At 35.9% G+C, this 13,040-nt stretch overlaps 1 protein-coding gene across 9 annotated transcripts in view; it reads left to right on the forward strand.

Moving 5' to 3' along the window:
• Window positions 1-13,040, forward strand: part of NLGN1 (neuroligin 1) — an 809,004-nt gene that overhangs the window by 791,063 nt on the left and 4,901 nt on the right. For 6 of the 9 annotated variants that reach the window (XM_072808113.1, XM_072808112.1, XM_072808111.1 and 3 more), the window contains 2 exons: window positions 7,621-7,833; window positions 11,207-11,996. In XM_072808113.1, coding sequence (XP_072664214.1) covers window positions 7,621-7,833; window positions 11,207-11,996 — 1,003 coding nt within the window. The remainder of the gene's footprint in view (window positions 1-7,620; window positions 7,834-11,206; window positions 11,997-13,040) is intronic. The other 3 variants (XM_072808114.1, XM_072808117.1, XM_072808119.1) reach the window with 1 other exon arrangement.

Raw genomic sequence — 13,040 nt, forward strand, 5'->3', positions numbered from 1 at the left:
GTCCTGCTAAGTCTGGTGCTCTTCTCATAACATTACCTACTGAGAGAATCTCAAATGTCTCTCAAACATTGTGTTCTTAAGCCAACAATCTGGGTGCATATTCTGGGTCAGTTTGCTGGCCAGTGTGTCCTCTTCTCCCTTCCGGAGGGCCCTACCCAGGACAGACAGCCCTAGTTTCCTCCTTGTAAGGATGCTACCACCATTCTATGCTTTTCCAAACAGATTGGCTGCTGAGAGGCTCCAAAATTCCTACTTTGTTGCTGTCATCAAAGAAAGACACAGAGACCTCCTTCATTTGGAAAGTTTAATTGTTGATCTCCATATTGTGACAATCATAACACGTTAACGTCCGCCTTTATTCAGAAAATATGTACAGAATGGCCATTGGGGGAGGGGGGCAGGTACAGTGAAGCATCCAGGGCAGAGAAAATAAAGAAAATGAACACATTATAAATACAAGTGATAAATTACAACACACACACACACACACACACACACACATCTTAGAACAGGAGCACATAAGAGAGACTGAAATATGCATTAGATAGATATTTGTAATATTTTATACTCCTTACTGCTCCTGAAGCTATGTAGTTCTGAACTATGTAGTTGCTGAAGATTTTTCTTATATGGTAGCCACTGTGGCTCCCTGAATGCCATGCTTTGAAGCAAATTATGCTTTTAAATCATTAGACACATTCCTGCATAATCAGAGCAATTAGAAATTAACAATGTGACTTCTTTCCTCTAAGTAGCTCTTTCAGAAAGGAAAGTTCTCGTTTTTCGCTTCCTTGAGAACAGTTATTCAGAAAGCACAGGAATGTTGTCAGTTTTGATACCAGGTCTGTTGTCCAGATTCAAATAGGCAGGAAGTACACAATAACCTAATTCAGGGAATGTTCCATAAGCGTTTCTTGACACACAGTCCAAGAAATGTGAATGTTAACAGCCTCAGGTTGGAGTGAAAAATAGCATAATGGTGTGGGATCCGGGGTTGGGAGTGATTTTTTTCCCTAGTGTCTTGGGCCATTCTTGAAATTGGAAAAATGAACACAATTCGAGGCTAAGAAAACTGGGGTCTTTTTTTCTCCACTCCTATTTATGGGGGAAGGAGTCACAAATGTCAGCATTGGCTATAATACAGAAGGATCAATCTCATCTGTTTACCTTGGCAATGACAAAAATATGGGAAATTTGGGGGTTGAAAAATAGAGAGACATCTACTGGTATCTTCTCTTCAGGAATGTTAGTAGTCACTTTCACCTTCCCCATGTCCAGCTGTCAGCAATCAGGGGAGTTGGCCTGTAATTCAGTTTACTTTTCCCAAAGATGAGCCATTAAAAAGCAAATTATCTCACAATAAATAAATAGGTAGATGATGATGATGATGATAGATAGATAGATAGATAGATAGATAGATATTAGATAATCAATAGATAAATGTATGAAAATATAAAATTTTGGAAATACTGCCAAGTTATATGATATTAAAAGATCAACCATTTGAGAGTAAATTTTTTTTCCAGAGGATACATACAAAAAGGAAATTATTTTGACTTTATCCTTTGTTGTTTCAAAGAAGAACAAGAGCTCTCAAGAGAACACATTAGCAAGGATGTTAACTGGAGGTGATGGGTAATTAAATGATATTATGTGTGTTCTTTTCCCTACACAGACCCCAAATTGTCCAATTTGAGGAATTTTAAACCGTCTTATTTTAAACAATCTTGACTCAAAGAGTAATGAAGGGAAACTGTCCAATGTGCGTTAACATAGGGATGTTATTTCGATATTTCAGTGTCCATCATTGGAAGATAATATCTTTCAAAATTTGATTCTGGTGATGAAATAGAAGAATTGTTTGCTATTTTTTGAGTGACTAGTTAGAAGGATTTCATGAGTCTAAGAAGAAAAGAGGAGACCTAGAATAAGTCAGGAAGATGAGTGGAAGGCAGGAAATAGAGACAGAGCACAGAGCAAGAACTGGATTTGATGGCTAAGAAGATAAGGAGAGTCAGCACATGGTCTTTTCAGTTGGATTTTTAGTTGGGAGAATTTGAGATATTAATCCCACATTTTTCAATCCTTTTATGTTTAAGATGCAAAATCCTTAATGAGTTATTTTTCTGATCTGTAGTCCCAGGTCCCTAGAAGGATGCCTACCTATCATTCAAAGTCTCATGTCTGCAAGGCTGGCCCTTTAATGCTCAGTATGGCCTCTGCTTTGAAGTTCTTATCAATTTGCCTCAAAGACCAACCACAACCACCTGTATCTAGGCAACAGAATTGATAAACACGGAAGATTCTTTCCTACTTTTTCATAGCATGAACACAGACGGAGAACTCTAAATATATATATATAATCTTTCAGATATTAAACACCATAAGCACAGACATTCAAATCTGCCCCCCACATAAAAGAAAGCACATGTACAGCACCTATAGTACACAATCACTGACATCTTCAATTTCTGATATTCTAGATGTAATCTCAAGTATAAACAGTCTGCATTTTTCCTAGTCTCAGTTTCCTCCCTGAATATGTTTAAATCCTTTTTTCTACTGAGAAGCACTCTGCTTTTCTTTTGGTTTACATTGTAAACATGTTGTCTATGTGGTTATACTGAGACTTGACTAGAGAATGGATCAACCAATCAGCTGCAGGGCTGCAGCCAGACAACTTAACTTAGCTTCTCTCACATTCCTTCTGGTCTGCCAATCTGAATTTGGTGGACATCAGTAGCCCAAACCAATACGTAGTTACAGTGATTATCTATTTTTATTTATTTTCCCCTTGCCAATTTATTTTACGCCTGATCTGATTTTTTCCCTTCCAAGGGCCTGTGAGCCCATGTTCAGTTGCTTGGTTACTCACTAACACCTGCAAGTAATCCTACTTGCCAGATTAGGTAAACATCAAATTGATGCCAAACCTGCTCAGTAAATTTAATCAGATCAGTAGGACTAGTGGTCCATGTAGGAAAAACAATGATTGAAGACGCTTTTTAATAGGATGAATTTTTAGATGGGAAGAATGGTATTAAATAAATTCCATTTGAACACATAGTCAAATGAGAATTGTAGTGTATTATGAGCCACTGAAATAATTCTTGGCATACTTGTAATTGTGAATTTTGAAAGTTTACCATGAGTTTCAAAGTAATCATTTTTTCAGGGTTCTATATTCATGAGTCAAGGAAATTAAATAGTTGAATATTGTTTTCTGGAAAGTTCTTTTGCTATCCCCCCCAGAAGAGAAGATCTTGTCATCATTATTGTTCTGTCTTACAAAATATGTGTCCTTGCATCAGGACATCGATTATATCGTAGGAGCTTATACATGAAGGTCAGGAGAGGCTAGATACAGTGAGTGACTATAGAGAAAGACTTTAAGTGTCATTAAGGGAAAATATTGTTCCCAAAGTAATCATGAAGGTAAGCAACACTTTAGGATCTTTGTAAAATTGATTTCTGCCATGGCTGGACTGCAGTTGAACAATCCAATGTAAAGTTCCAGCTAGAGTGACCTGAAATAATTCTGCTATTAAGAACACAGCAGCTAAGTCAGTTTTCAAAAGAACTTTAAATGACACCTCACTGGACAGCTAGATCTAAAGAATGCTGCACATCACTTGGGTAATTAGCACACTGTGTCTTGTAAGGCCATGATTTGCTCAACATTCCTCATTTTTCTCCCTTGGCTGAGACTCAAAGTTTTGCTTGAATATAGCATCAGAAAACAAAGAATTCATACCAGCGTATAGTATTACTTTATCAGGTCTAAAAAGATAGACATGATCGATTGATTGACCTTAACAAAGGCAGCAGGCATCTATTATTTTTTCTCATGTAAAACTCATAGTGGCTCTCTGAGTTCATGCTAATGATCATTTGCTTTTAGTTGGATAGATGATACATAGATAGATAGATAGATAGATGATAGATGCCATAATATGACCTGTAAACTGTGTGGTTTGGAAGAAAAACAATGATATTGGTACTAGTGCTCAACACAAATTTTCTGGTTGCCTCTGGGTTAGACATGCTCCCTTGTTTAATGAAATCGGCCATCACTGCCCAAGTTGGCAGGCACCTGGGCCAATAGCCTGAGGCTTTCACCAAACAATGTGGTAGCAGGTTGGCTGCAAAACATGGGGAGAAAAAATTGATAGAATGAGAGAGATAGCTGGATAGATAGATGACATAGATACAAAAACTACAGCATACACATGAAATAAAAATCAACAGTGAAGGAAACTCAGGAATGAAAGGTAAAAATGAAGTTTGACAGAGTAGCATGGACACTCCAAGCCTAGGACAATATCTTCTACCTGAAAACGTGCTCCATTTTCCATGCTATGACTTAATAGTGCAACCTTGGAATTGAATTGATTTGGTTCAAAAAGTTTTTTTCTTGAAAATGATACAAGATTTCTTTAAATTATATATAAAGTAGAAGTTGCTCTTCAGACAATTGCTTTCACAAGTTTGCTATATCAACACAAAATTATTTGGCCAACCTACCAGAGTGCTTAAAATGGTGCTACTAAAACTGGATTTTTAGAGTGGATTTTTTTTTTTTTTTTTTAGTTACCGTAGAGATAATCATCTTATTACTATGGTTCTCCACATGCTACATATTGAATTATGATTATTTTATTGGGAAGTCAATTTTTGTGTGAATATAGAGATTCATTTGAATATTACTGGAATTACTCAATATTATTTCAAGAGGAATTAAATACAAATCCTAGGGTTTGCACTGAGTGGCATGAGCTACATTCAGAAATCAAATTTCTATTTGAATGTATTTGTGATATAGAAATCTAGGTAATAAAATACCTAGAGTGTGCTCTCATTCTCTCATTCATTCTCTCTTTCTCTCTCTCTCTTCCTCTATCCTACACACACACACATTTATACCTCCTTTATCCTTCAAGAGTCCTTTGTATCTAACACACCATAATCCTTCTATAATGTTGTTTTCAGGGTTAATGCCATCAGTCCATGTTTATAGATCAAAACACTTGTAATGGATCCCTTAAGGAATTTAAACCAATGGTTCTGTCTTACGCCAAAATTCACTTAATACCAAGTAAAGTTAAAAGAGTTCTTTGTCATGTTTTTGTTTTGTATTTTAATATGCTCTCATTATATGACTACTGAGAATTTGAAAGTGCTTCTTTTTTTGAGAGAACACATAAGGGGGGTGGGGAGCAGAGGAAGAGGGGGAGAGAGAATCTCAGGTGACTCCATGCTCAGCACGAACCCAAGGGGCTCAATCTCATGACCCTGAGATCAAGACCTGAGCAGAAATCAAGAATCGGCTGCTTAACCAACTAAGCCAACCAGGTGCTCCTGAAAGTGCTTCTTTGTAAGAAGATACCATGAAAATTCCTTAAATTGTTATGTAGATTAATTTTAAAAGTAATGAATATGACCAGAAAGATGTATTCATTTGGATACTATTTTTTAAAAGTTAACCTTCATCTCAAAGGTGATTGATTTCCAGGGTTCTACACACACATATACACATACACATACTCATGCACATGCACATGCACATACACAGTGAACTAGAGATCATGTTTTTGTTTCTTAGAATTTTTGGTCTTGTAGGAAAACAATGACTAATCATCTTCATTTCTTCCTTCCTTCCTTCCTTCCTTCCTTTCTTTCTTTCTTTCTTTCTTTCTTTCTTTCTTTCTTTCTTTTTCTTTCTTCCTTTCTTTTTTCAAAATTATTCAAGATTTGTCTTCATCTATTGCTCCCTACAATGACCCTAAAGAATTTCTTGTCCCTATATTCATTTTGAGTATAGATTGATTGACTCAACTGATAGATACTGTTATCACTAATATAACTGACTTCCTGGTATAGTTATAAAATAATTATATTCAAAAAATAAAGGTGTATTTCAAATTGAACAAAACAATTTATACTTTTTTATGTTGAGTTTCTATAATGGGTCTGCAGTAAGAGAATATATCTAAAGAAAAAATAGTTCTCTAAACATGGTGAGATTGGAAATTACATCCATGAAAATAATCAATTTATATGTCATATGTCTCTAAATATTTTCTACACAATATGTGAATAGTCAATAAAATGGAATCTTTTATGAATTGCTTTATATCTTCTCATTTATACCAAATGTGGAAATATATTAGAGAGTAGATATTTGTTCTATAAATTATAATAAGTGTATTATAAAGGCTATTAAGTCAGTGAAATGAATGAATATGTTTAAAGTATTATTAAAGTAATATCTTTTACTTCTCTCCCTAACAACCTCCACATATAAGAAAGTCACTCAGGGATCCCTGGGTGGCGCAGCTGTTTAGCGCCTGCCTTTGGCCCAGGGCGCGATCCTGGAAACCCAGGATCGAATCCCACTTTGGGCTCCTGGTGCATGGAGCCTGTTTCTCCCTCTGCCTGTGTCTCTGTCTCTCTCTCTCTCTCTCTGTGACTATCATAAATAAATAAAAATTTAAAAAATATTAAAAGATAGTCACTCAGTTCTTAGAGCCACAAAAATGTTTTCTCCTTTTATTCAATTGCCTTTACCACTCTGTCAATTCAGATCCCTGTAACCTCTTCTCTACTTTGTTTTTATTATGCAACATATATCCCTCCTGATCATCAGATTTACTGTAAAACTGGAGCTTTAAACATCCCAGGTATATGAGTCTGAACCTTTCAAAAACCTCCAATTAGTCTATGTTATTTTCTAATTGAGCCAATATGCTCAGTTTAGCATATCAGGTATTCCAAAATGTGGTCTCAAATTATCTCTAACACAGTGATTCTTTCTTAAGCCTGGACCATCTTTGATTAAAATGCACTTAGACACCTACGTGCAGAGTTGCATATAATTTTATGCACAAGCCTTAGAAACCCCTGCTCTTGGGACACCCAGGTGGCTCAGCCGTTGAGTGTCTGCCTTCAGCTCAGGGCGTGATCCTGGGGTCCCGGGATTGAGTCCCATATCAGGTTCCCCGCAGGGAGCCTGCTTCTCCCTCTGCCTGTGAATCTGCCTCTCTCTGTGTCTCTAATGAATAAATAAATAAATAAATAAATAAATAAATAAATAAATAAATAATCTTAAAAAAAAAAGACACCCCTGCTCTTCACCCTCACATCCTGCCACTCTGTGACCCATTTCTTAAATTCCAACCATGTTAAACTATGAGCACCCTGAGGACTGACACAGTGTTTTATGCAAAAGCACCTTCTCGTATGCCCTGTGGTACTATCCCGAATGTCTCCAAGTAACCTGGCTGGTAGTATGTCTCTCCTGAGGTTTTACAGAATGTTTTCGTTCTCTTTACCTGCCCCCTGTTACCTTCTGTTACATTCTGCTGATGGTTTTTTACCTGGGTAACTGGGGAAGATAAATGTCATTCTTCAGTGGCTACTATTCTTCCTAAAGTATATTCTTTTATTTTGATGGGAAGTAATTTTTTTATTAAAGAACTTGGACTCAAAAAAAAAAAAAAGAAGTTGGACTCTACTCACCTTGATGAGCACATGCTTCAATTCTATTTATATTGAATGTCTATTTGATTCATGTCAACTCAAAAAGGTGTTCTAAGATATCTTTTCATTTTGGTCTTCCAGGTTTCTTGAGCACAGGGGATCAGGCTGCAAAAGGAAACTATGGACTCCTTGATCTCATACAGGCTTTAAGATGGACTAGTGAGAACATTGGATTCTTTGGTGGTGACCCCTTAAGAATCACTGTTTTTGGATCTGGCGCTGGGGGTTCATGTGTCAATCTGCTGACTTTATCCCATTATTCTGAAGGTAACCGTTGGAGCAATTCAACCAAAGGTATTATGCAGGTTGCAAATTTTGACAATTTTGGTGTCTGCATGCCACCACCATCAGTAGTATGTGATGCTCTGTATATATTTCTCTGTTCAAACTGAGTGTTAGGTTGAGCTCAATAACTGTTTAAAATTTTGTTTCTTCAGCTTTTCTATGCATGTTTCAATTTTCGTCAAACTCTTTTCTTTGTCTCCTGTGGGGCTTGGTAAGGATGCCCTTTCAAGCACACTTCAGAATAGTTAGCATTACAGTTACTTTTCTTTCCTCTCAAAGGGTGATTTTGGGGAAAAATCAAAGATGTTCACAGTTCTGTCGTCTCTGTTTATTCAGTAATCAAAAATCAAAGACAGGTTCTTTCTAAATGCAAGGATTGTGTATAATCTATTTTCAAGACAATAGACATGTAAAACCTTTTACTGGTAAAAAGATAAGGAGGCAGTCATAAGCTGGTTTGTCCGGAAACAAGGTTTTCACTTGTTGTCTGAGTACAGAATGGATGTTTGATTATTTTGCATGCATGATCCAAAATTGTCAAAGCATCAAGGTCACTAGTAGAGCTTTTCATTAAAAGGAAAATTAGGTTTGAATCTGTGCTTTTTCAACTTCAAAAGTGTTATTCCCCCCTCCCCACCCCCAAAAGCTTGGCTTTAAAGCAGCATGAAGTACTGAAGCTGCATAAGCCCATGAAATATTTTTCTTGTCTCCATTTTCTGGCCTTGACACCCTTTTCCCCAAGTGCCTGCCCAAGGCTCATCATGTTGGGTATTTTTATGAATTCCCATTTTACCATGAATTTAAGTCACTCATCCTAATTGCATTCATTATTAACTTGAAATATCCACCAGAACAGAAGTGGGTTTTTTGGAAAAAATCTGCAAAAGCAAATACTTTTTCTCCATTGTACATAATAGATAGGGAGATAGAGAATACACATCAACATAGACCATTTAGTGTTTTCTGCTTTTTTACTGTCATTTTATATATAGGAAGTATACCCCGTCGATTTGTAAGACTGAGTTTTATGATATGAGCATCAGACATAGAATATTTATTTTCAGTATCAAAGATACACTGATGTGGAATTTCTAAAGAACAGCATATCGTTAAATGAGTATATATATTTGGAGAATCATATATTATCATAGACTTAATTTATATTATAGTTTATGTAACATCTCATTTGTGTTAGTAGAGTTCTGGTTTGAGATGACAAAATGACACATATAAGAACATTCCTAATTATATAGAGATTTTGGTCTGTAATGAAGTGACTTATTTTGAAATAGCAAACTTTGTTGTTTTTTTTTTTTTTAATTGAGGAGATTATATTGTTCTAGCTGAAGACTATACTAGTGCCAATATTTACGTAGGTTAACATTAGACAATGTGTTCAGACTTCATAGGGTCACTTGATCTCAAAAGTTATTTCTTCCTATTTATTCTAGAAGTTTTTCTAAATGTAGAGCAAAAGTGGGCACCAAAGCCAGTCAACGAGTATAAAACTAGCAATTGATAAAGAGATAAACCAATTATTTCATTGGCTAGCATTGCTTTCATCTGTTGATATTTTGGTAAACAGTGGCCAATTGCTATGCCAACAGTTGAAAATATAACATTCCATCACACTCTTCTGTCCTTGTGGGACCAGAGAAAGGGACTTACATTTAGTTTAGTCATAAGCTTATCTCCACAAAAAAGGCTGCTTGATTTTTACCTGGAGATGCCCGGGAGATACCTTAAAATCATCAGGTTAATTCTGTCTCCTACACAGACGCAGATTTAAGTCTACAAACCCCCCAGAGCTGCAGCAGTGTTTAGCCCCATATATACCAGGAGTCAGCCACAGCTTGAATACACATAATAAGCATTTTCACTAATGATAAAATATATGGTTTTTCCAATACTATCCAGACGGCATATCTCAGACAACATTTAATATGACGTGCATCTTTGCCACATCTTTTTTGGTATATTTAGTTAATATCATTGAGCCCCTGAAATGGGAAATAACCTCCAGGTTTATTTTAATTGTAATTAGTAAAATATTTCTCTGAACAAATGTTAACAAAAACACACATAATTTTTTAAAAATTATCTGTATTTATATCATTCACTCTAGCATACTTTGCTCTGGCAAACTAAAAATATGTTCATAAAGATGTCAGAAACCAAAACAAATTTAATTGGTACTGTTTGACTTTTTGAATATTTTTAGAATTATCTAGGAGCATATTATAGACATTTTGAGTACATATACATGTTTGGAGAAAAATCTAAAACTTTGCTTCTAATTCAGACACTGCTTTAGCACCTTTGTGAAAAGAATTCTTATCTCATTAACACATATGAATAATTGAGCATGTGTTTAAATAACTGAACTACAAAGCTATATTTGGAAATTGATAATAAGTATAATTTTTAAAAGAAAATAGACCAATTATGTTTTTAAAACAAGAATTTTATTTGAAAATACCTTAATGGGTAGATAAAGTGCATTTGTAAATTTGAATGGCATGCAGCTCTTATCAAACTGCATATGGGACCATGATTTATAATTCTTAAATGCAATTAAGTTAAAAGCAGTGGACCATGTATTTTTCATCTTTTATGATAAAATATAGCAGTGCACATTCAACAGTGGAAAAAGTTAAATCACACAACCCCACCTCCCCCACTGAATCCTTCTGCTGATGGTTTTTCCTTTAACCTAGTGAAAACACTTCAAATGTTATGTCTTCTTCTGAAAGATGAATATTCAGCACACTATGTCTGACATGAAGAGCTGGAAAGAGTATGTCTAAAGTGATATTCTGTTCTGTGTGACTTCAGGGCCATCCCCAGGGTATTAGCAAATCCCCAGCCCCAGTAGCTATGTAAGCTCCCAACAATTCTTTTTTTTTTTTTTTTAAGTAAGTCTGAATAAAACAAACATACAGAGCCATTTTGATGGAAGACACATGCAGCCAAATTGGAAAAAATATTCTCAAAAAACAATACAAAGTCTAATGAAGAGTAAAGGGGGGAAAACCCATCTGGTTGACTTTTATAATAACCTAGGTGTTTATATGTTGAGTGAAAAAAAATATTTGGGACTTTGTACCACTAATATTTACACATTCTCCATTTCTCCTTGCTTATTGCCTCCTTGATCCCTAAAACAGTTGCCATTCAAAGCATGAGACTTAGTCTACCTCTCCGACTCCTTATACCCTGGGGATGACTTAATGTACCTTCTCTTAAACAAAAATGTCTCTATCTTCCTGTTTCTTGAGTTGTATATGGGTTTTTATATACACACCTAAAAAAATCAGATGTTACTGTTTTACCACAATGTTATTCAAAAGTCATCTCAAACTCTTTGTTGTTCTTCCCGTAGGACTTTTTCAGCGAGCAATAGCTCAAAGCGGAACAGCCCTTTCCAGCTGGGCTGTTAGTTTCCAACCTGCAAAATATGCTAGAATGTTGGCCACAAAAGTTGGTTGCAATGTTTCAGATACAGTAGAGTTAGTGGAATGCCTACAGAAGAAGCCTTACAAAGAACTTGTTGACCAAGATATTCAACCAGCACGATACCACATAGCCTTCGGACCCGTGATTGATGGCGATGTAATACCAGATGACCCTCAGATATTGATGGAGCAAGGAGAGTTTCTCAACTATGATATAATGTTAGGAGTTAACCAAGGGGAAGGGTTAAAATTTGTTGAGAACATAGTAGATAGTGATGATGGCATATCAGCTAGTGATTTTGACTTCGCCGTTTCCAATTTTGTTGATAATTTATATGGATATCCTGAAGGCAAAGATGTTTTGAGAGAAACCATTAAATTCATGTACACTGACTGGGCTGACCGTCATAACCCTGAAACCAGAAGGAAGACATTATTGGCTTTGTTTACAGATCATCAGTGGGTGGCACCAGCTGTAGCTACAGCAGATCTTCACTCAAACTTTGGTTCACCTACATATTTCTATGCCTTTTACCATCATTGCCAAACAGATCAGGTTCCAGCTTGGGCTGATGCAGCTCATGGAGATGAAGTTCCCTACGTACTAGGAATCCCCATGATTGGACCTACAGAGTTATTTCCTTGCAATTTCTCCAAAAATGATGTGATGCTGAGTGCAGTTGTTATGACATACTGGACAAATTTTGCTAAAACTGGGTATGTATCTAATGAATGAAGTTTTCTATAATTCAATAAAAATATCCTTGTAAGCATTAAAAAATAATACAAATTTTGTGTCCAAATGATTTAATTTAATAAGTTCATGCCAATAACATGTTAGGTTTCTTTATTCAAAATTCTACATGGTGCTATTTCAGAAATTGTTGCTTTATTAGTTCTTACTTTTTAGAAGTTTGTTAAGAAAGACTTATGGGGTGCCTGGGTAGCTCAGTTGGTTAAGCATCTGCCTTTGGCTCAGGTCATGATCCAGAAGTCCTGGGATAGAGCCCCGCATCATACCAGGGAGCCTGCTTCTCCCTCTCCCTCTGCTACTCTCCTTGCTTGTGCTCTTTCAAATAAATTTTTAAAAAGTTCTTTTAAAAAAAATAGAATAGTGGGTTTAAAAAAAAAAAAGGAAGACTTAATACCCCCGTTGGATTACTCAATAATTAAATTTATTTTGTGGTTTTTATTACACAAGACTTGTTATTATTTAGTAGTGATGATTATTTTATAGTGCTTTCCAATGTATTGTTTACCCTTTGGTCCTTCTAACTTCTTTGTTAGGTGGACAGGTCAGGCATTGCTCATCAATTTTGCAAATAAGGGACTGAGGTGATGAGAGCCTAGCCTCAGGTAGATATTCATATGTCTAGTATGTAGCAGTGCTAGGACTTAAAACCTCATCTTCCAATTCCGAAACTGAAATCTTTACCACACTATTCCATCCCATCCTTGCTAGCTTGCCTAGGAGAAATACATACACATATGAATTTTAAAATCTTTGGGTAGATAGTAGCCCATCCCAAATGGACAAAGAGATCAAGAATGTGACTCTTACTCTCATTACATTATCATCCATCTAAACTGCCCGCAGTTGGATCTATATTTTTAAATTGACCCCAATTGTTATTAAAACACAGTCTAAGGCTTTGCTGACTTGCTAAGCTACCTCTTCAGTCCGATGTTAAGCTAATACTATTTTGATTAAGAAAAAGAATTAAAACAATTTTGCTCTTACAGTGCTTTCTTCTTTCCTAG

The sequence above is a fragment of the Canis lupus genome, chromosome 31 (assembly GCF_048164855.1).
Source record: "Canis lupus baileyi chromosome 31, mCanLup2.hap1, whole genome shotgun sequence".
NCBI lineage: Eukaryota > Metazoa > Chordata > Mammalia > Carnivora > Canidae > Canis > Canis lupus.